At 49.7% G+C, this 22,976-nt stretch overlaps 1 protein-coding gene across 1 annotated transcript in view; it reads left to right on the top strand.

Moving 5' to 3' along the window:
• The first annotated feature begins 333 nt into the window (after positions 1-333).
• Positions 334-22,976, top strand: part of LOC139746945 (uncharacterized) — a 42,895-nt gene continuing 20,252 nt past the window's right edge. Inside the window, exon 1 of the mRNA XM_071658640.1 lies at positions 334-595. Within this exon, the coding sequence (XP_071514741.1) occupies positions 581-595 (15 nt within the window). The 5' untranslated portion in view covers positions 334-580. The remainder of the gene's footprint in view (positions 596-22,976) is intronic.

Genomic DNA, 22,976 nt, shown 5'->3' with positions numbered 1-22,976 from the left:
GCTTGTGGATCAGTGGATACAGCGGGAGGGAGGTCGACCTGCTTGTGGATCAGTGGATACAGCGGGAGGGAGGTCGACCAGAGAACATGAGTTCTTGCAGCCGACATATTAGTTCTGGAAGAGGAGCAACCAGTGACTGCCCGGATCTGCCGTGGTTGAAAGTCCTCCTCCTCCTCCTCCTGCCCCTCCTCCTTCTCTCCTCCTCCTCCTTCTCGTTTTTCTTCCCTCCCCCCTTGTAACCGTCCCTCCCTCCGCAACCCGGGGCCCCCTTCCCCTGCCCAGGCACTGTCCGACCGACTTTTACTTTCGCGAGAGTGGCATCAGGCCCCAGAGAGAGCTCCCCGGCTCCCGTTGTCAGTCCTCTGCGGCCGTCGCGATCGTACCTCTCCGCTGGACGCTCCGTGGAAAACACTGCCCTCGCGATCGAGAAGGAACTCCCGTCGACGCGGTCGAAGTGGTCGAAGTATACACACACAGACACAGAGACACAGAGAGAGACACACGCACACACACCCGGCCGGAGATCGTAATACCACCTGGAAGGAAGGCCCGCTGCAGTGTGTTGGCATCTCCCGGCGCCATGACTCTCAGCAAGGTAAGTTAACGGTAGTGATTGCTGGGGCGCGCGTCCCCCTCTACCACACCACCACCACCTCCGCTGCTGCTGCTGCCCGCTTCAGCCAACCGGCGGCTGTCCTCACGGTCGCGCAATGACCCACCCCGCGCTCACCCACCAGCGACCTCGATTCTCAAGAAGGAAAAAATGGATACTGTAGTGCTCTCGTGCCGCGTACCTGCGGATGTCGGCACCTCTGCATGTGGCGGGAGTTCGTCGAGTGCCAGACCGACCGTGTTGTGAAGGTCTCATCTGAGGCCACTTAGTGCCAGTAGTGTTGACGACCAGCTGCCATGAGCTGAGGGGCCCGCCGTCGTGGATACTTCTGTCAGGATGGGATGCTCTTCCGCCGCAGCTCAACCTTTGAGGAGGTAGACGGCATCAGAACAGAAAACGTTTTAGAAAGACACGGGTCGCGGACGGCGGTGGGTTTTGGTCGTATGGGGGAGGGGAGGGCCTTGTAGGGTTTGCCGATTCCCTCACGGACATTATCACCTCTCTCTCTCTCTCTCTCTCTCTCTCTCTCTCTCTCTCTCTCTCTCTCTCTCTCTCTCTCTCTATCTATCTATCTATCTATCTATCTATCTTTCTATCTCTCTTACGAGTTATCTTTCTCTGCTTTTCCCTTACCATCGTGGTCGAAGTTTTTTACCGTCTGTACCTCATGAATGAGGATGTATCACAAAACCGACGGCTAAAACGGTTTTTAAAAACCCAAACTCACCTACAAGCGAGGCCATCATATCATCCATCCTCTAGTAAGGTTCACAGCGCTGTTGGCTTATGATTCACCCGGGCACCTGGGTATGCCTTACATCAAGTCCCTGGGCGTTAACGGTGGCTGGTCGACGTGTACAGCACGAAAGCAAGAGCGGCATCCCCCAAGGCGTTATGTTAGGTCCTCTTATGAATGCAATAGGAAGGGCTGCTGACCCTCATCTTTACCATGCGACGAATATGCTCTGTTTCTGTGGCTGTTTATGTCCTCAAAACACAACCAAAGAGGGATGTGTTGGTGATGATGTATTGGTCAAAGCCAGCCTTACCTCCCAGCTCCAGCTGGACTCAGAGGTCTGACCTATACGCGTTAAGATTCTAATGCTGATGCCATCTGATGCTATCACTCACGTGTGTGTGTGTGTGTGGCTCCCCCCCAGACGTCATGGCTTGTACGGTGACGTCATCTGACATCATCATCATCATCATCAACCAGGTCGTGTTTATGATCCTTGCAACCTCGTCACTTGACGTCATCGCGAGAGTACAGTGACCTTATCATCGGTGTGTGTGTGTGTGTGTGTGTGTGTGTGTGTGTGTGTGTGTGTTGACCTCCCCTGACGGCGCTTGATGTCCAGTGGTGCCCACCTCCCTCCCTCACTCCAGTGGCGGTGTGTCATGATCCCCTCCTCCCCCACTGACATCACCACTGTGGTGACCCCAGGCCCACGTCATTGCCTGGTGTACACTTGACTCCCTTTTCAGTTATCATGGGTGCGTGTGCGCGTGTGTGTGTGCGTGTGCACGCGAGCGAAGTCCTCCTTCCCCCCTCCCCCCTGTGAAGTCACCAGTGATGCGTAGTGACCCCCTCTGACGTCACAATGGTGTGAGAACGCACTCTCCAGCTTGGAGAGTGCGTTGACCCCCCCTTGGTGGCGACGCGAGGTACCTGGCTCACACACACACACACACACACACACACTCCCCGCGTTGCCGTGCCTTCTGGGAAGCTGATCTCAGAGCCTGGCCTCATTTCTGGCCTGTTTAACCTTTTCTCTTGTCTTTTTGACCTCCATTGTCGTTCGTCTCCTCTGTGACTGGTTTGGTCTCTCTCTCTCTCTCTCTCTCTCTCTCTCTCTCTCTCTCTCTCTCTCTCTGGTTTGTCTGATCTCCCTCGGGTGCGATGAATCTCTTTCTCAACTCGTTTGATCTCTCTCTCTCTCTCTCTCTCTCTCTCTCTCTCTCTATCTATCTATCCATCTATCTATTTATCTATCTATCTATCTCTCTTTCTTTGTTTTTCTTTCATTTCTCTCTTATTTTTTCTCTGATCTCTCTTGTTTGTCGTTGATCTCTTCCTCAGCTTGTTTGATCTCTGTCGTTTGTCGTTTTTCTCTTCATTCGTTCGTTAGATCTCTCGTTTCTTGTTTCTCTCTTCCTTCCTTCGTTTGATCTCTCTCTCTCTCGTTTCTCGTTCATGTCTTTCTTAGCTTGTTTGATATCTCTCGTTTCTCGTTCATCTCTTCCTTCGTTCGTCTGATCTCTCTCGTTTGTCGTGTCTCCCTTCCTTCATTCATTCCTTCCTTCCTTCCTTCGTTTGAATTCTCTCGCCTATCGTCCATCTCTTCCTTCCTCTCGTCCGATCTCTCTCGTTTCTCGTTCATCCCTTATTTGATCCAGACTTCTTCCTAATCTTTCTTTTTTCTCGTTCATTCTGTCACTCGAGAGTGACAGAAGTAAACTGGAAGTCTCTCAAGGGTGAGGGAGGTGACGGGAGACGTGGTGGTCAGCGGCCAGCCACTACATCTCGTGATGAAAGAAGCATGAAGGGATGGATGGCTGGTGTGGTGAGGAGGAGGGCTCCGCTTGCGATGCATAGGGCGACCTGTTTACCTCCAACAATAGGAGGGGGTGGGTCACATACCGGTGACTTGTTTACACCTTTCACAATGGCTTCGGGCTGGTGGTCTGTCACAGGCATGATACTAGGGGTGACAATAGTGGTGGTCTGTCGCATACACATGACATTAGGGGTGAAAATAGTGGTGATTTCTCACACACATTTGACACTATGGATGACAAAGTGGATGAGTATAGAGGAGAACGGATGACTTTTTCTTCTCCCGTCTCCATCCACAATCCTCGTGTCTGGGAGGCACAGAGGAACCAACAGGCAAAACTCTCCTTCAGCGTCTCCTTCACACTGAGCAGGACGGAGGTACCAAAAAGCAGAACTCCACTTCGATGTCCCCTCCACACTGGACAGGACGGAGGAACCAAGAGCCAGAACTCCACTTCGATGTCCCCCTCCACACTGAGCAGGACGGAGGAACCAAGACCCAGAACTCCACTTCGATGTCCCCTCCACATTGAGCAGGAAGGAGGAGGAACCATGAGCCAGAACTCCACTTCGATGTCCCCTCGACACTGAGCAGGACGGAGGAACCAAAAAGCAGAACTCCACTTCGATGTCCCCTCCACGCTGAGCAGGACAGAGAAACCAAGAGCCAGAACTCCACTTCGATGTCCCCTCCACACTTCGAACTACATGCGACGCTGTTGCAGCCACACACACACACACACACACACACACACACACACACACACACAGCTGGCTTTACGGTCGCTCCAGGAGGAGGACCAGCTATCTACCTGTGAGTGTACGTGTGTCACCACCTGTTTGGAGGGGGGGAGGGGGAGGGTGTGGTGACCCAGCACCGCTGTGATAACATCTGTCGACGTTAAAAATGGCGTTCCACCAACAGGTGTTCACGGAGACTGATACCAATACTAATGACGGGTGTTAGTGCTGGTGAAAGTGTGTGTGTGTGTGTGTGTGCTGGTGTTATTGCTGGGGCAGGTGTTACTGCTATTGCAGGTGTTGATGCTGGATGTACTGTTACGGTTGCAGATGTTAGAACCGTTGCATTGACAGCAATGTTGTTATTGGTGTTTAAAGGTATGTTTTTTTCAGGTGTTGTAAGTCTTGCTACAGGTATTAGCGTTGTGACAGGTGTTTCCTGATGCTACAGGTGTTCGTATACCGCTGGTGTTGCTGGTTGTACTATACATGTTCCTGTTATTACAGGTGTTAGTACTGCTACAGGTGTTGGTGTTGTGGGTGTTAAGCGTTGTTGCAGGTGTTATTAGGTGCCGCAGGTGTTCATCCCCTGGTTCAGTCAACCTGTGCCTTTATAATACCAGTGATCTAGATAAAACATCTTTGTGTTTACTAGTACATAATACAGATAACGTTTCCCAGTTCTGTGAACAACAGACTACACAGACCCGTGTTATATTTCACCTCTGGTTGTACTCTTGTTGTGGCTATGAAGCCATAACAAGTCCTGTATCATCTTCATATGTCTCTGTATCATTGTCTTTTCCACCCGTATCTTGCCCTTTTTCGCTGTATCTTATCTCTTCCTCTGTCCTCCCCTGTCTTTCCCTTTCCTCTTTTATGACACTTTCCATTGCCTTCCGCAGCCACACTCCCTTCCCTGTGTTACATTTCATCTCCCTCCGTCCCTTCCTCCTCCCATCACCTCCTCTCACTGTCTTCAACCCAACAGTGTCAACATAGGTGGACTGTGTGTGTGTGTGTGTGTGTGTGTGTGTGTGTGTGTGTGTGTGTGTGTCTGTGTGTGTGTGTGTGTCTGTGTGTGTCTCGGGGAATGCCATAACACTTGATGCTTTCCATGTGTTCAACGGTGCAAGACAATGTATTGTGTGTTTGTGTATTTGTGTGTGTGTGTGTGTGTGTGTGTGTGTGTGTGTGTGTGTGTGTGTGTGTGTGTGTGTGTGTGTATGTGTGTGTCTGTGTGTCTGTGTGTGTAGGGGCAGCCATAAAAAAACCTGATGCTTTCCATATGTTCGGCGACGCAACAGAATGTATCTTCCATTACATTATACGCATCTGTCATACGCCAGGTGATGTGGAACACCTCACTGTGGCATATGACAGGTGTCATGTATCATGTACTAGTGGTGGCGTAACACCCCATCGTGTCAATCCTCGTGTCAACTGCCACATAATGCTGACGTAGAACACCCACAGTGTCACATAAGTGTCATATGCCAAGTGCTGACGCAAGAACACCTCACCGTGTCGTATACGCCATGTGTCATAAGCCGAGTACAGAACACCTCACCGTGTCATATGACAGGCAGAGAGCGTTCGCCCGGCGCTCTTGCCCAGGGCAACATCCGGGTTCGACATACACTGTATAAAAAGAAAGTTTTGCAGGAGGCGAAGAAATGAGGCACAGTGAGAGAGAGAAAAAAAAAAAGTTAACAAATCAAGTTTTTATGAGCATTTTTGTGAGTGACCCACTGGAGGAGGAGGAGGAGGAGGAGGGGAGTGAGCCAGCCAGCTGTCTCCAGCTCGAACAGCTTCTCTTTTTTTTTTTTTCTTTATATAGCCGAGCTTTCCCAAACCCAGCGGTAGGCACCGGCTTAACCACAGGGCGGCGGTACGACCCCATAACCACTTCGTTACGAGCCGTAAAGCAGCACCGTCGCGCGTCCCCAAGTGGGTACGTACAGTGGGTCGTGCCTCGGGCTCGAACGTTGAGGGGGTCGTACTGGCCTAGCTTAATGACCGTCACACTCTACTCACTGGTCGTACCGTCGTGTGCAGCGATCGTCATTAAACAACCCAAGGGTCGTACAGTGACCCTCTCTCCCCTTAACAGACTCTCACACACTCCAGCCTACAACCACGACCAAGCCTTCCCTCCCACACCCCCTGGATAGGGATGGCGACGACACACACCCTCACACACCCTCTCCACCACTGTACACTACACTCTCGGAACACACCAACACAACGTCCTTCGTTATAAGACCACAACCAGGAGGTGTACATAACGGACCATCATGACGTACGGAGAGGCACACAGACCTCTGGGACCAGCCATATGAATCTCAGTCATATTTTGCCTTCATGCTGTCGTGATATATATGTGTGTGTGTGTGTGTGTGTCTGTGTGTGTGTGTATGTGTGTGTGTGTGTGTGTGTGTGTGTGTGTGTGTGTATGGCGTTAGGGAGGGACTCAGCGTGGCGTGCTGGAGGCGGCTCCCACAGTGATCATGTCCACGGTGGATATGAGAGAGAGAGAGAGAGAGAGAGAGAGAGAGAGAGAGAGAGAGAGAGAGAGAGAGAGAGAGAGAGAGAGAGAGTGTGTATTTATATACATATGTAGGTTAAGAGAACTAAGACGTCATCATGTACCACTAGACGTGTGGACGGTAGACGTAGAAACTATACACACACACACACACACACACACATCCATATATATATATATATATATATATATATATATATATATATATATATATATATATATATATATATACCTATATCCTTTCGTTGTTATTACGTGCATGAGCGAGGTAGCGTCCAGAACAGATGACAGAGCATTAGAGAATAAAAGATCCTCTTTTGGCTCTTTCCACTGTTCCTTGTTTTCGAAAGTAGTACGCGAGAGGAAGATTTCCAGCCGCCCAGCTCCTGCCATGGATACTTATTGATAGATAGATAGATGATAGATATATAGACGATAGACAGATAGATGGTAGGTAGATAGATAGACAGATGGATAGATAGGCAGATAGACAGGCCATGGATATACAGATAGATAGATAGATATAATTGATAGATAGATGATAGATAGACAGATGAGAGATAGATAGATGGTAGGTTGATAGACAGGCATGGATATATAGATAGACAGACAGATAGACAGATGAATAGATAGATGGGCAGATAGATAGATAGATAGATAGACAATGTGCATCCATGGCACGAAAGCTTCTTCAAATCATTCTGGTCCGTGTGTGTGTGAGATGATGATGATGATGTCAGTGCTGGGTATCTTCCCCCGTCTTGCTTGACCCTGACATCATTCCTACCAGCTGACCACGAAGGTGGACATCACTGTGGGTAACTCGAGGCGACGTCAACTCGCTCGGGTATGTGGTCATGCGCTGCGCCGGAGGGAGGAGTGAGGGAGGGGAACTCTGAGCCTATGATATACTGCTTTCATGGCGGCAGAAAAGGAAACCATTCTGGTGGTAGGTACTCGTAGGTGAGGTACACCTTGGCTACTGCTGTTGTAGGTACTTCCCCTCGGGTACTCTCGTCGTAGGTGAGGTACTCCTTGGCTACTGCCGTCGTAGGTACTCGTGAGTAGGTACTTCCTCTCATGTACTCTGGTCTCAGGTACCCCTTGGTGCCGATGGTGGTAGGTACCCTTGGTGCTGGTGGTAGGTACCCCTGGTGTTGTGGTAGGACCTCCTGGTGCTGGTGGTGGTAGGACCTCCTTGGTGCTGGTGGTGGTAGGACCTCCTTGGTGCTGGTGGTGGTAGGACCTCCTTGGTGCTGGTGGTGGTAGGACCTCCTTGGTGCTGGTGGTGGTAGGACCTCCTTGGTGCTGGTGGTGGTAGGTACCCCTTGGTGCTGGTGGTGGTAGGACCTCCTTGGTGCTGGTGGTGGTAGGACCTCCTTGGTGCTGGTGGTGGTAGGACCTCCTTGGTGCTGGTGGTGGTAGGTACCCCTGGTGTTGTGGTGGTAGGTACCCCTTGGTGCTGGTGGTGGTAGGACCTCCTGGTGTTGTGGTGGTAGCCACCGTGGTTGACCGGCAGGCTGGGGCGCGGTGTTCTGACGCGTCGCTCCTGTTGGCAGGCTTCCATGACTGACACCCCCCCCCCCGCCCCCCAGCCCTCCCTGCCCTCTGGGGGGGGGGGGGGGAGTCTGAGCGGACCGGCCGTCTTACCGGGTCACCAACGAACCTCCCTGCTGGACCTAACTGTTTTATGGGTCACCACGCACGCACCCTGACAACTTTGACCCAGTGGCGTACTGGGTCACCACACACGCACTCTGACAACTTTGACCCAGTGGCGTACTGGGTCACCACCACACACGCACTGGAAAATGAACCAGTGGCGTACTGAGTCACCACACACACACACACACTGGAATATGACCTAATGGCGTACTGGGTCACCACCACACGCACTGGAAAATGATCCAGTGGCGTACTGGGTCACCACACACGCACTGGAAAATGACCTAGTGGCGTACTGAGTCACCACACACACAGTAGAACATGACCTAGTGGCGTACTGAGTCACCACACACACTGGAACATGACCTAGTGGCGTACTGGGTCACCACTAAGCAACACTCATGGACCTGCTGGGGTCACAGCAACGATAGCAGCAGGGGAGACGCAGCAGTAGGGCTGGGAGGAGGAGGAGAAGAGGAAGGAGGAGGAGATGGAGAAGGAGAAGGAGAAGGAGAAGGAGGAGGAGGAGGAGGGGCAGGCAGGACGAAAAAGAACCACTTTTACCCGAAGATCAGGTTCCCAGTCAGCAACACCCTCATGTTCTTGATGTTTCCTTCTTTCTCTCTGCGCCGGGCCAAGGACATCGCAGGGCAGTCTGCCCGCCGGAGACGCGATTGTCTTTCGTCCTTGGGTCACTAACCGCTGGAGGTGAGGGCGCCCGGGGACACGGTGGAGGGGCGCGCGGAGGGTGACCACCATCCCGGGAGGGCGCGGCGGGCCACGTACTTGCTTCTCCTCCTCCTGCGTTCTACATTGTCTCCTTATTTCCCCTTCCTGTCCCTGAGGCATTTGCTTCGTCCTCTTCCAGGTCGTGCAGCGGTCTGCTCCCCTTCCATCGGACAACAGGGCGGTATATTCCCATGCTTTCCCGCCTGCTTTCACTCCATCCGGCCACTATTGGTTCGACATTTCGTGCTTTCCCGTCACACAATGGGCTGTTTTCGTGCTGTCCGGGGTACACTCTCATCCGCTTTTTCGTGCTCTTTTTTTTGCCCCGTCATAGACTGGGCTATGCTCGTGCTTTCCGGCCTCACGGGGGGTTTCTGCCACCATTCTCCAGCCGAGCTGGACGTTGTATTAATGCCATACAGTCACGAGACGTTAATTTTTAGTGTTGTGCATTTGCTAACTGAGGTATGTGATGCTGTGTTTTAGCTGGCGTCTTGTACACTGGTGTATTTTGTTGGTATCTCTCCTTTATATATATATATATATATATATATATATATATATATATATATATATATATATATATATATATATATATATGGAAAGCTCTAGTCAGAGAAACGAAGGTCTACATCAGGGTTAGGAGTTAGATAACACAGTAAAAAGAAAAGCTAAACTGACGGGCTGGCAATAAATAAAACATTCAAGACATTCCAATGTTGCTCCCGTTCATCCCTTACCCCCTTCTGCCACACCCCAACCCTGCCATACCCCTCCTCTGCCACACCCCTCCCCTGCCACACCCCTCCTCTGCCACACCCCTCCCTTGCCATACCCCTCTCCTGCCACTTTCTTGTCATACTTCCCTTTTGCCATATTCTACCATTGTCACATGTCATTCATGGTACATGTTTTTTTTCATCCTGCCATACTCCTCTCTGGCTATACTCACCCCCTTCACCTTACCCCCCTCTCTGGTTCTTATTGTCCCTTGCTATACCCCTGTCTTGCTATACTCCTGCCTTGCTATACTCCTGCCTTGCTACACCCCTTCCTTGCTATACCCCTGTCTTGCTTACTCCTGCCTTGCTATACCCCTGCCTTGCTATACCCCTGCCTTGCTATACTCCTACCTTGCCATACCCCCTGCCTTGTTATACCCCTGTCTTGCTATACCCCTGCCTTGCTATACTCCTGCCTTGCTATACCCCTGCCTTGCTATACTCTCTCCACAGCCATAGGTCACCCTTGTCACTCTTACCTTACTGAGTTCCCCACTTGCCATCCGCTCCCTCAAGCCCCACGCAGCCCACTCTCCCTCCCTCGCCATATCCACCCACCCACTGCCCAACACACCCCCTCACCACACTCCACCACAGCAGCAGGTGGGAACGCACCCAGGAATGCCCCCTTCGCACCCCTCACAACTCCTGGACGCACTTCTCTCCCCGACCCCACCACCATGACACGCAGGGTAGAACCTACCAATCCAGTCTTCGGCTCACGCGTTTCACCACTGAAAAAAAAAAAGTTGTCCACTGGCTGTGCTGGTCGGCTGGTCGGCTGGTGTGGTCGGCTAGTGTGGTCGGCTGGTGTGGTCGGCTGGTGTGGTCGGCTAGTGTGGTCGCGATTAGCTAGGCTGCTGACACGACTCTCACACGACTCCCTCCCTCTACCCCATCCATCCCCGTGACTGACTGCGTCTCCGTTCCTCCCTACCGTAATCCCTCTCACTCTTTCTCCCGGCCGTAATCCCTCTCATCCTTCCTACCCACCCTAATCCCTCTCACCCTTCCTCCCAACCCTAATCCCTCTCACCCTTCCTGCCCACCCTGAATCCTTCACCCTTCCTACCCACCCTAAATCCTTCACACTTCCTACCCAACCCAAATCCTTCACCCTTCCTCCCTACCCTAATCCCTCTCACCCTTTCTCCCAACCCTTCTTACCCACCCTAATCCTTCATCCATCCCCCACCCTAATCCCCTCTCCCTTCCTCACCACCCTAACCTCCTCTCAAACCGACAACATGCAATGCCAACCTGGGACACCCCTTGCTGCTGCCAACCCTTTTCTGACACCACTTGGCTGGTTTACTGACACCACTCGGCCACTGACTGACACCAGACAGATGTTCAGTAACGCTACCCATGACAACAACGAACAGTCGGTGTGAACATTTTTGCGAACATAAGAGAACAGGTTCTGAACTCTCATCTGACAATTTGGAGAAGAGTGAACACTCTACTTAATCCAATGAACAGCTGAATGCCACCAGAGAACAGTTCACTTGATTCAAGTTAGGCATGTAACAACCACAACCACAACCAAGAATACTGGTTGGCCACACTACGTACAATCAACCACAACAATCATATTGACCACAGTCAACCACAATCTGTTCTTTTGCAACCACAATTACCACAATCATTTTTTTTTTTTGGATGACCCACAATTCTCACGAGTGAAAATATTTTGGCAGTCAAAATCACCACAATTAGTGACGGATAAGCTCTGGTTACCACAGCTTGTATTTTGGCAGCCACAATTACCTTAACCTAATCTTAACCATTTTTTGCCAACCATACACACCTCACATTACTATTGGCAGCCTCAACCACTTCAGTCTATTCTTTGCCAATCACAATAACCTCATCTTATTTTGGTAACCCAAATCACTCAACCTATTTTTGTCAGCCATAATCAAAATAGCCAATTCCTGTCCGCCGAGATCACCACAGCCAATTTTTTTTTTGCCAGCCACAGTCCCCGACCCTATTTTTCTCGACGGAAATCAATCACAACCAATTTTCGACGACCAGATTTCCAAAATAAATTGGGGGAAACCTACCCCTCATTCCGGACACACGCCTCGAATGCGACGCACCACCTCCCACCAATACAATACGAGTCAGCTGCGCGATAAGTATACCCAGATCCATGGCAATTGCCATCACAGGAGACGGGGTTTAGAAATGGCTTCTAAATTACATACGAAGAGGGAGAGATTCATTCCTCCACCACCCCCTCCCTCCAACCTTCCCCCATCCCCAACTCTCCCCCTGACGGCCATTATGTGCACCAGGTATACACTCGCCGGCTAAATATAGTTACTTACTCCCAACGGCAATTGTGTGTGGGGGTCAGGCTTGGGGCTTGGGGTGGAGTCAGGGGTTCGTCTCTCTCTCTCTCTCTCTCTCTCTCTCTCTCTCTCTCTCTCTCTCTCTCTCTCTCTCTCTCTCTCTCTCTCTCTTCGATGTATGTCAACTGACTTGTTATATCTCTCTCTTGTGTCTCCTCTGATGATGTGATTATGACACGAAAGTGCACTTGGGAACTTATCGTGTTTCATTTTCCCCGTGGACTCACAGGAATATATATATATATATATATATATATATATATATATATATATATATATATATATATATATATATATATATATATATAAGCACCAAGTCTTTAACATTATATATATACATACACACACATCCCGGCTTACGCCAGGTACCCATTCATCGACCAGCCCCAAAGAGGGAGGAGGATGGACTGTTGAGTTGGCTGGCTGTGAGCCAGCCGCCACCGGCCCAGAATTCGAACCAGGACCCGCGAGAGTTGCATGTGAGAAACAGATGGAAGCTTTACATCCGTGAGCCACACCACCTCTCAACTCCACATTTTCTTTTCATTCGATTTTCCTACACGTCTCGACCCCTCTTGTTGTAGCTGGGGATCCCTCAATCCTGTCCCCCTCCTGACATTTTCGTTATCTCCCTGTTATCTTCCCCTTATCCTGGGGTTCAAATTAAGTTCCAAAAACTAATGAATGTGGCCTCCCCTTGGGAACTCATGGGGACTTTTCTTCTCATCTCCAGTGACGACAGATCAAAGGCTTTCCATTCACCTGTTCGAACTCATTCCACTCGATCCGTTTTCATTATATTCCCAGCGGTTCGCGTCGTTTTCTAACGTGATACCAAACGGTTTTATTATATTCAACTTTTGGGGTTGACTGCGCGTCGTGTATATCTTTTACAGACGGTCTAAAAACAATACTGACACTGACCAAGATATATCTGGCCTCGCCCATGAAAGGTGACGTGATATTTTTTTCTTCCAAACTTATCTTCAAAGACTGAATCTTGTCACCTGTTTTCCGATTTAGCATTCACAGTCGAGACTATTTTACATCCTTCACCAACTTCCTCATTTCACAGATGCTAAGGACAGAGAATACATCAACAATGCCATGCTTAAGATCTTATTTACATATTTTTTTCTAATCATTTCGTATAGGTCCGTGTTCAACACTTTACACATTCCGTGTCTCTTCTTACTGCTATTCCCAATCTTGGCATCGCCAGTAAACGTATTCTGATGTGATTTACATATCCGTCTGGCGGGCCATTTGCGTAGACCAGAAATAGCAGTGGTTCCTAACACTGGGGCCCCTGAGGGACGCCCCCTACCTACTGTTACCCTCGCCCAGCCCGGAGAGGCACCACCTGACCTCTCTGCTTTCTCTCTTAGAAAGCTATGACCACGTGTGTGTGTGTGTGTGTGTGTGTGTGTGTGTACGCCCCTCTCGTCAGTTTCCAGCCATGTACTTACCCGAAGAAATGTGTAAACATTAGATGAAATGAATAGTTATTTCATCACAACGTTGAATGGTCATCGTGACCGAAGGGCGTGGCCAGCCAAGGGTGGGTAATGGAAGGGAGTGTGCAAGAGGAGGGGGTCAAGAGAGAGAGAGAGAGAGGGAACACGGACGCGGGGGTTAGAGAGAGAGGGTGGGGGTCAAGCAAGACCCGACACTTCCTCAATTTGGTTTACCTTCTTAGGGTTGAGGTGATTTCAACGCTGCCTCCCGCACCGATCCTGTACAGATGTATGTGAGTGGATATATTCAACGCATCCTGTATGATCCCATACTTCACGTTACTTGTACTTTTACATATATGAACCTTGACTGTAGTGTGAGTTGGTTCGTCATTGTCGAAAAGCAATCAAAACTTCCCTCACCTCACTATGTCTCTACCTCACTCCCTCCTGACACCCCAACTCTCCCTCACCCATCACGAAGGCCTGACACCCTACCCTCCCTCACCCATCACTACTCCCTCCTGACACCCTTGCCCTCCCTCACCCATCACGAAGGCCTGACACCCCACCCTCCCTCACCCATCACTACTCCCTCCTGACACCCTAGCCCTCCCTCACCCATCACGAAGGCCTGACACCCTACCCTCCCTCACCCATCACTCCCCCCTCCTGACACCCAAGCCCTCCCTCACCCATCACGACGGCCTGACACCCCACCCTCCCTCACCCATCACTACTCCCTCCTGACACCCAACCCTCCCTCACCCATCACGAAGGCCTGACACCCCACCCTCCCTCACCCATCACTCCCCCCTCCTGACACCCAACCCTCGCTCACCCATCACGAAGGCCTGATAACGTTCCCGGCTCGAGGCGTTCCTCGCGACGATCATGTGCAAAATGAAAGTGAGGCGACACAGTCTTACTTCCGCCGCCCTCAGTCATGCGCCGCTGGCGTCGGGCTCGGCGGTGGGCATTGTACGGCAACTCCGCCAGCGTCGGCCTAACGGTCCGCAGTCACTCACTCAACTGCTGCTTCCTCTGCCGGCGGGTCCGCTCGGTGCCAATTACACGAATTTCGTACACATTGCTGCAAAATTGTCGTGCAGCTCACATCTTTCTTTCTTTTTTCCCTCATCTTTGGATATAAGATTTCAGATTCGACTTTTCGTGCACTTAACATTTATGAAATACTCTGGTATTGTCTTGAGAAATTAAGATAATGATATAAAATCTTAGGAGAAATGTCACCCGGGGCGTGCGCGCGCATGGGGGGCGGGGAGGAGGGGGGCGGCGACCAGAATGACATAAACCAAAGAACGTTACTTGCCACTTTCTCTGGTGACTTCTGGGGTTTTTTTTCCCCCTCATTCAGTCTGTGAGAGACAATTCTTGCTCAGCTGTGAACGCTGGAAGTTCAAGAAGTCCAAGAGTTTCCTTCCATCAACGAGAAGTTATTACCAACCGTAAAATAATTAAGTCCGTCATACTTAAGAAGCTCCTCTCTTCCTCTTGTCCTACGTAATCTTTATAAAATCCAATCACTCCAATGTAATGAGGACGTAGTGTTTACGTACAGGATTGTAGTATTCTTAGCACATCCGGGAGACAAGCGGTGCGGGTTTAAAACCCCCCCGCGGCGGTTCGAAGAGTGTGACATATTATCGTATGTCTTCCATGCTGAGTCAAGAGTAAACAATTCGGCGGGAAGTAAGTGTCGGTCTGCGGTGAGCCATCGCTACAACCTTGGCCCATATACTCCTCCCTCTCTCTCTCTGTCGCCCGCCTCACATATGGTTCCGGCCATCGCCCGTAGCCCCAGTCCATCATCACGGTGTTCTAGCGTACGCTCGCCAACCTCACATATGGTTCCGGCCGTCGCCCGTAGCCCCAGTCCATCACCACGGTGTTGTGGCGTACGCTCGCCAACCTCACATATGGTTCCGGCCGTCGCCCGTAGCCCCAGTCCATCACCACGGTGTTGTAGCGTACGCTCGCCAACCTCACATATGGTTCCGGCTCTCGCCAGTCGTTCATTCTGTCGTCATTACCGTCTCACGGTGCCGTCCGGCTCTCGCCAGTCGTTCATTTTGTCGTCATCACCGTCTCACGGTGCCGCTCGCCTCGCATATGCTTCCCGGCCCGTTAAGCATGGCTTACTCTCCTGACGATGCAAAGAAATGCTAAGTAACGCACAAAGTGGGTCCTCTGACGACTGCTTGTTAGCAGGAGAGATCACAAAACGGATGAGAAATACGCGAGAACTTAAACCTATGCACGGAGCGATGGTTTTGGGGGGCAGGTGATATGGGAGATGGTCCGTGTGTGTGTGTGTGTGTGAGAAGGATGAAGGAGGAAGGGGAATTTTGACTGTAGCGGGAGACCCTGTTCCTCGACAGACAAGAAACCCTCAGACGAGCACCAGCTGCAGGGGAAACCGACAGAGGCACAGAGACACACAGCGACAGACAGATACACAGACACACACACAGACGGGTAACAGGTTGACACAGAGGGAGTTGGTTCTCGCACACGGGGACCGACCATCTGACCACATCATCGTCTCCTCCGTCCGTCTTGTGCAGTGAAAGTGAAATACACACATTACAGCCACGTCCCCTCCTTGCCTGGGTCCGCCCCGCTCCCAATCTCATCCCCAGTCCCTACGTGGGACCTCCATCCATCCCAGCCTGGGAGAGGTTTCGATCCTAGCCTCGCATGTGGCCTTACACAGGCCTGCCCCGCCCCGACACTCCCAACCTGGCCCCAGCTTGCCCCGCCCCATCCTAATAATCAGGGGGGGCCAGCACGTCGTTCCAGCCAAGGGAGACATTGTTATTCCTGGGCAGCATCTGGAGGATGGGTCGGCCAAAGGGGAGTTGCGGTGATGGCACAAATTGTGGTGGCGGCGGCACAGTTGACGGCACAAATTGTGGTGGCGGTGGCACAGTTGATGGCACAAATCGCAGTTGGCGGAGCGCACATGACGGTACAAGTCGTGGTGGCGTCGGCGGCGGTGACAACTACAGAGCATATCCGACGTGGGACGAGTTTTTTTTCTACGGGATCATTTGCGGAAACACTGTCGCCTGGCCCTTATATGTGACCACGCCACCGACTGTGTGCACCACCTCCCTAACTCCCTCCCTCCCCATCTCTCTTTCCACACACCTCCCATCCTTACTCTCTCTTTCTCCCTCTTCTTTCACAAGTCTCTCCTTTTCACCTTTCCCACCAACGCCTCCCCTGCGCCACCGGAGGAGCAGGCAGCTAGCTCCTGCAGCAGGCGTGGCCACAGTTTCACGCTCGGCCACCCACAGTAAGAGCCGCTTCGTCTCCTTGACCCGAGGCGGAAATGGCGAGTGTGTGTGTGTATACGTACACACCCCAGGACTTCCCGCACCTCGCTGCTGCCCGACCCCCACCAAAAACCTGCCGGTGCTACATAATACGATCTCCCTCCCAACCTCCCCCTCTCTCCCGCTAACCTGACACCCCCACCCCTTCCAACGCCCTCGTCTTGAGCGACCGCCGCTTTCCCCTGCGATAAACGTTATTCGGAGAGAACCCACGGAATGGTGGGGTTGTTATCAGTGAGGAGGGTGATACCAGCTCGTCAGTCGGGATGGCCCTCGCTGGTGTAAGTCTGGAAGACCCTTATGCTCACGACACCCGACCAAATCCGGAGGTCCAGGGACCCTAGAGGTGGTAGAATGCAATCTGTGAATTCCCCTCCTCACACTAACCTCGTCACCAAAATATTCACCACTTATACCTAAGTGTCTATTCTATATAACGCATAAGCGAAAAAGAAAGAAATGACGGTGAAGCATCAGCTTGGGCTCTGACATGTGTTCTATTAATGATATTGAAACACACATTTCAGTAATAATACTATCATCTTTTCCAGTGATGGCAATTGAACATTAGTTCTGATTAGCATACCGTGTTGCGGGAGTCGCCCGAAGTAAACCTCAGGTTCTTCCAAGGAAGAATTGTAGTTTCTGAGAACAATTTGGCTCTGATTTTGTTTCTAAATGTGAGGAAGTCGTGATGGGAATTTGGTCTGGATTTAACATCCATCCCTCGTAAGCGGAGCAATGAAAAGCGGGAGAGTGCAAGACCTCAATCAAGAGACCGTACAACCAACTTTTTGCTTAATGAAGCTACTGGCAGCTTCAAGGCTGCACTACGATCCGTAGCAGGGAGAGGATGGACTTCCTTGTTGTGAGTGGTTTCTCCGACGGGATTGTACTACTAATTATCCACCGACGATGATGTATGACCTCGCCGGAGGTGACCGTTCATTCGTGGCGTAACCCACGTGCAAGAAGAGAAGTCTGCTAACACTCGCTAATGGCCATGTGATCTTAGATAAGGGTGTGTGGGGGGTTCCCAAGTGCTTTAACGGTGTGGGTTAAGGAGCGTTTGACAACCGGTGGAGAGAGAGAGAGAGAGAGAGAGAGAGAGAGAGAGAGAGAGAGAGAGAGAGAGAGAGAGAGAGAGAGAGAGAGAGAGAGAGCAGAGGTGTTGGGTGGAGGGAGAACCTTCCCAAATGGTCATTAGGTTCACATCTCAGGACAGATCACTGTTCGGAGCTGGTTCAGTGGAAGTCTCCTTTACCACACGAGGAAGAATGCCAGTCTGGACCATACGCCTGGCCTATTAAAAGCTGGGGAAAGTGTTTCATAAGACCTTGCAAGAGGACAAAATGTTGGATAGGGTATAGGTTCATCGGGAGGTGGTGTGGGGGGTAAGGGAACGGGGACTAGAGTTGGCTAAAGAACCAAAGAGAGTTCGGCTTTATCAGGAGAATTTTTTGCTAAGGAATTCATAAGGTCAGAAGAGAGTAGAGGAAGTTGAGTTACAGCTGTTGATGATGCTTTCGATGAAGAACCAGAAATAGTCAATTGCAAAGGAAGGCGTCAAATCAACTCAGCAACAATGAGTGGAAATGAAGGAGGCGTGAAACGCAGAAGAAGGGAAGTGTTTCGAGGCCCAGCAAGCTTCGTCCTGATGTGAGAGACTCCACAGCAAGAACCACCAAGCTATGAGGTGTAGCGATAAGGGCAAAGTGGAAGAAGGTGATGTATATGACTCCACTCTAACCGAGAGACAGTCTCCGCTATGCGATCAGCACACAGCTGGTGTCATCATGTCGTGCGAAACATTGCTGGGTTTCAGGGAGAGTCAGTGTGTGACACACCTGGGCCACGATGATCGCTGAGCTGTCCCAACGCACCAGAGTCGGCATTGCCAAAGGGAGCGGAAGACGTGTTTGTTGTTGATCGTTCAAGGAACGAAAAGAAAAAAAGGGCCTCTACTCCACCACGTATCACTCTAAGCAGAGCCTAACCAATCTGAAAAAGGGCCTCTACTCTTCCACGTATCACTCTAAGCAGAGCCTAACTTGCCCCTCTCTCCAAAACTCGTGCATTCACCTCCTTAACAACCCCATCCATAAACAAATTAAACAACCATGGAGACATCACACACCCCTGTCGCAAGCCGACATTCCCTGGGAACCAGTCACTTTTGACCTCACTCCCTCCCTAATCTAAAGACCATTCGGTTAGTCTTTCAATAAAGCTCAAATGACCCCAGTCTGAAGAAAGGGCCTCTACTCTACCACGTTATCACTCTAAGCAGAGCCTAACCAATCTCTGTGGTGTACACTGATATCCTCTAAGTACATACTCCCAGCACATTGGATGTAAAGAAACCAAAGCTTCATGGCCGGAAGTCAAGTAGTCAAAATGTACACAGGTGAAGGAATATCGGGGCAGCGGGAGGGAGTGGACGAATATACGAAAGATACAAGTGAGATTATATAAGGTACAAAGAAAATGAGTCAATGGCTTCAAAGATCGAGACAGAAGATCCATGAAACAAGCAACGGGAATTTTCTACTACAGAGAGCTTATAAACAGCCCTTGGATCAGAGACGATGGTAGAGATATGATAGTGTAGTGAAGATGCAGCCTCAGACAGTTGGGTTTCAGAGAGATGATTCATATTGGGAAGGAGGTAGACATGAGGGGGGATGTCGAGAGTGACACTGCAGATGCTGCAGAAGTGGACATAGACGTAACAAAGCCTAGGAACATATACATACACAGATATATACATATATACATATATACACATGGACATATTCATACATGCTGCCTTCATCCATTCCCGCCGCCACCCCGCCATACATGAAATGGCATCCCCCTCCCACCGCGTGCGCGAGAGGTAGCGCCAGGAAAAGACAACAAAGGCGACATTCGTTCACACTCAGTCTCTAGCTGTCATGTGTGATGCACCGAAACCACAGCTCCCTTTCCACATCCAGGTCCCATAAAACTTTCCATGGTTTACCTCAGACGCTTCATATGCCCTGGTTCAATCCACAGACAGCACGTCGACCCCAATATACCACATCGTTCCAATTCACTCTATTCCTTGCCCGCCTTTCACCCTTCTGTATGTTCAGGCCCCGATCGCTCTAAATCTTTTTCACTCCGTCCTTCCACCTCTAATTTGGTCTCCCACTTCTCCTCGTTCCCTCCACCTCTGACACATATATCCTCTTGGTCTATCTTTCCTCACTCATTCTCTCCATGTGACCAAACCATTTCAAAACACCCTCTTCTGCTCTCTCAAAGACACTCTTTCTATTACCACGCATCTCTCTTACCCTTTCATTACTTACCCGATCAAACCACCTTATGCCACATATTGTCCTCAAACATCTCATTTCCAACACATCCACACTCCTTCGCACAACCTTATCTATAGCCCATGCCTCACAACCATGTAAGATTGTTGGAACCACGATTCCTTCAAACATACCCATTTTTGCTCTCTAAGATAACGTTCTCGCCTTCCATACATTCTTCAACGCTCCCAGAACCTTCGCCCCTTACCCCACCCTGTGACTCACTTCCGCTTCCATGGTTCCATTCTCTGCCAAATCCACTCCCATATATATATATATATATATATATATATATATATATATATATATATATATATATATATATATATATATATAAATATATATATATATATATATATATATATATATATATATATATATATATATATATATATATTTTTTTTTTTTTTTTTTTTTTTTTTTTATACTTTGTCGCTGTCTCCCGCGTTTGCGAGGTAGCGCAAGGAAACAGACGAAAGAAATGGCCCAACCCCCCCCCCCCATACACATGTACATACACACGTCCACACACGCAAATATACATACCTACACAGCTTTCCATGGTTTACCCCAGACGCTTCACATGCTTTGCTTCAATCCACTGACAGCACGTCAACCCCTGTATACCACATGACTCCAATTCACTCTATTTCTTGCCCTCCTTTCACCCTCCTGCATGTTCAGGCCCCGATCACACAAAATCTTTTTCACTCCATCTTTCCACCTCCAATTTGGTCTCCCTCTTCTCCTCGTTCCCTCCACCTCCGACACATATATCCTCTTGGTCAATCTCTCCTCACTCATTCTCTCCATGTGCCCAAACCATTTCAAAACACCCTCTTCTGCTCTCTCAACCACGCTCTTTTTATTTCCACACATCTCTCTTACCCTTACGTTACTTACTCGATCAAACCACCTCACACCACACATTGTCCTCAAACATCTCATTTCCAGCACATCCATCCTCCTGCGCACATCTCTATCCATAGCCCACGCCTCGCAACCATACAGCATTGTTGGAACCACTATTCCCTCAAACATACCCATTTTTGCTTTCCGAGATAATGTTCTCGACTTCCACACATTTTTCAAGGCTCCCAAAATTTTCGCCCCCTCCCCCACCCTATGATCCACTTCCGCTTCCATGGTTCCATCCGCTGACAGATCCACTCCCAGATATCTAAAACACTTCACTTCCTCCAGTTTTTCTCCATTCAAACTCACCTCCCAATTGACTTGACCCTCACCCCTACTGTACCTAATAACCTTGCTCTTATTCACATTTACTCTCAACTTTCTTCTTCCACACACTTTACCAAACTCAGTCACCAGCTTCTGCAGTTTCTCACATGAATCAGCCACCAGCGCTGTATCATCAGCGAACAACAATTGACTCACTTCCCAAGCTCTCTCATCCCCAACAGACTTCATACTTGCCCCTCTTTCCAGGACTCTTGCATTTACCTCCTTTACAACCCCATCCATAAACAAATTAAACAACCATGGAGACATCACACACCCCTGCCGCAAACCTACATTCACTGAGAACCAATCACTTTCCTCTCTTCCTACACGTACACATGCCTTACATCCTCGATAAAAACTTTTCACTGCTTCTAACAACTTGCCTCCCACACCATATATTCTTAATACCTTCCACAGAGCATCTCTATCAACTCTATCATATGCCTTCTCCAGATCCATAAATGCTACATACAAATCCATTTGCTTTTCTAAGTATTTCTCACATACATTCTTCAAAGCAAACACCTGATCCACACATCCTCTACCACTTCTGAAACCGCACTGCTCTTCCCCAATCTGATGCTCTGTACATGCCTTCACCCTCTCAATCAATACCCTCCCATATAATTTACCAGGAATACTCAACAAACTTATACCTCTGTAATTTGAGCACTCACTCTTATCCCCTTTGCCTTTGTACAATGGCACTATGCACGCATTCCGCCAATCCTCAGGCACCTCACCATGAGTCATACATACATTAAATAACCTTACCAACCAGTCAACAATACAGTCACCCCCTTTCTTAATAAATTCCACTGCAATACCATCCAAACCTGCTGCCTTGCCGGCTTTCATCTTCCGCAAAGCTTTTACTACCTCTTCTCTGTTTACCAAATCATTTTCCCTAACCCTCTCACTTTGCACACCACCTCGACCAAAACACCCTATATCTGCCACTCTGTCATCAGACACATTCAACAAACCTTCAAAATACTCATTCCATCTCCTTCTCACATCACCGCTACTTGTTATCACCTCCCCATTTACGCCCTTCACTGAAGTTCCCATTTGCTCCCTTGTCTTACGCACCCTATTTACCTCCTTCCAGAACATCTTTTTATTCTCCCTAAAATTTACTGATAGTCTCTCACCCCAACTCTCATTTGCCCTTTTTTTCACCTCTTGCACCTTTCTCTTGACCTCCTGTCTCTTTCTTTTATACTTCTCCCACTCAATTGCATTTTTTCCCTGCAAAAATCGTCCAAATGCCTCTCTCTTCTCTTTCACTAATACTCTTACTTCTTCATCCCACCACACACTACCCTTTCTAAACAGCCCACCTCCCACTCTTCTCATGCCACAAGCATCTTTTGCGCAATCCATCACTGATTCCCTAAATACATCCCATTCCTCCCCGACTCCCCTTACTTCCATTGTTCTCACCTTTTTCCATTCTGTACACAGTCTCTCCTGGTACTTCCCCACACAGGTCTCCTTCCCAAGCTCACTTACTCTCACCACCTTCTTCACCCCAACATTCACTCCTCTTTTCTGAAAACCCATACTA

This window comes from Panulirus ornatus, chromosome 66 (assembly GCF_036320965.1).
Source record: "Panulirus ornatus isolate Po-2019 chromosome 66, ASM3632096v1, whole genome shotgun sequence".
Classification (NCBI taxonomy): Eukaryota; Metazoa; Arthropoda; class Malacostraca; order Decapoda; family Palinuridae; genus Panulirus; species Panulirus ornatus.
This window is presented reverse-complemented; position numbering and strand designations above follow the sequence as displayed.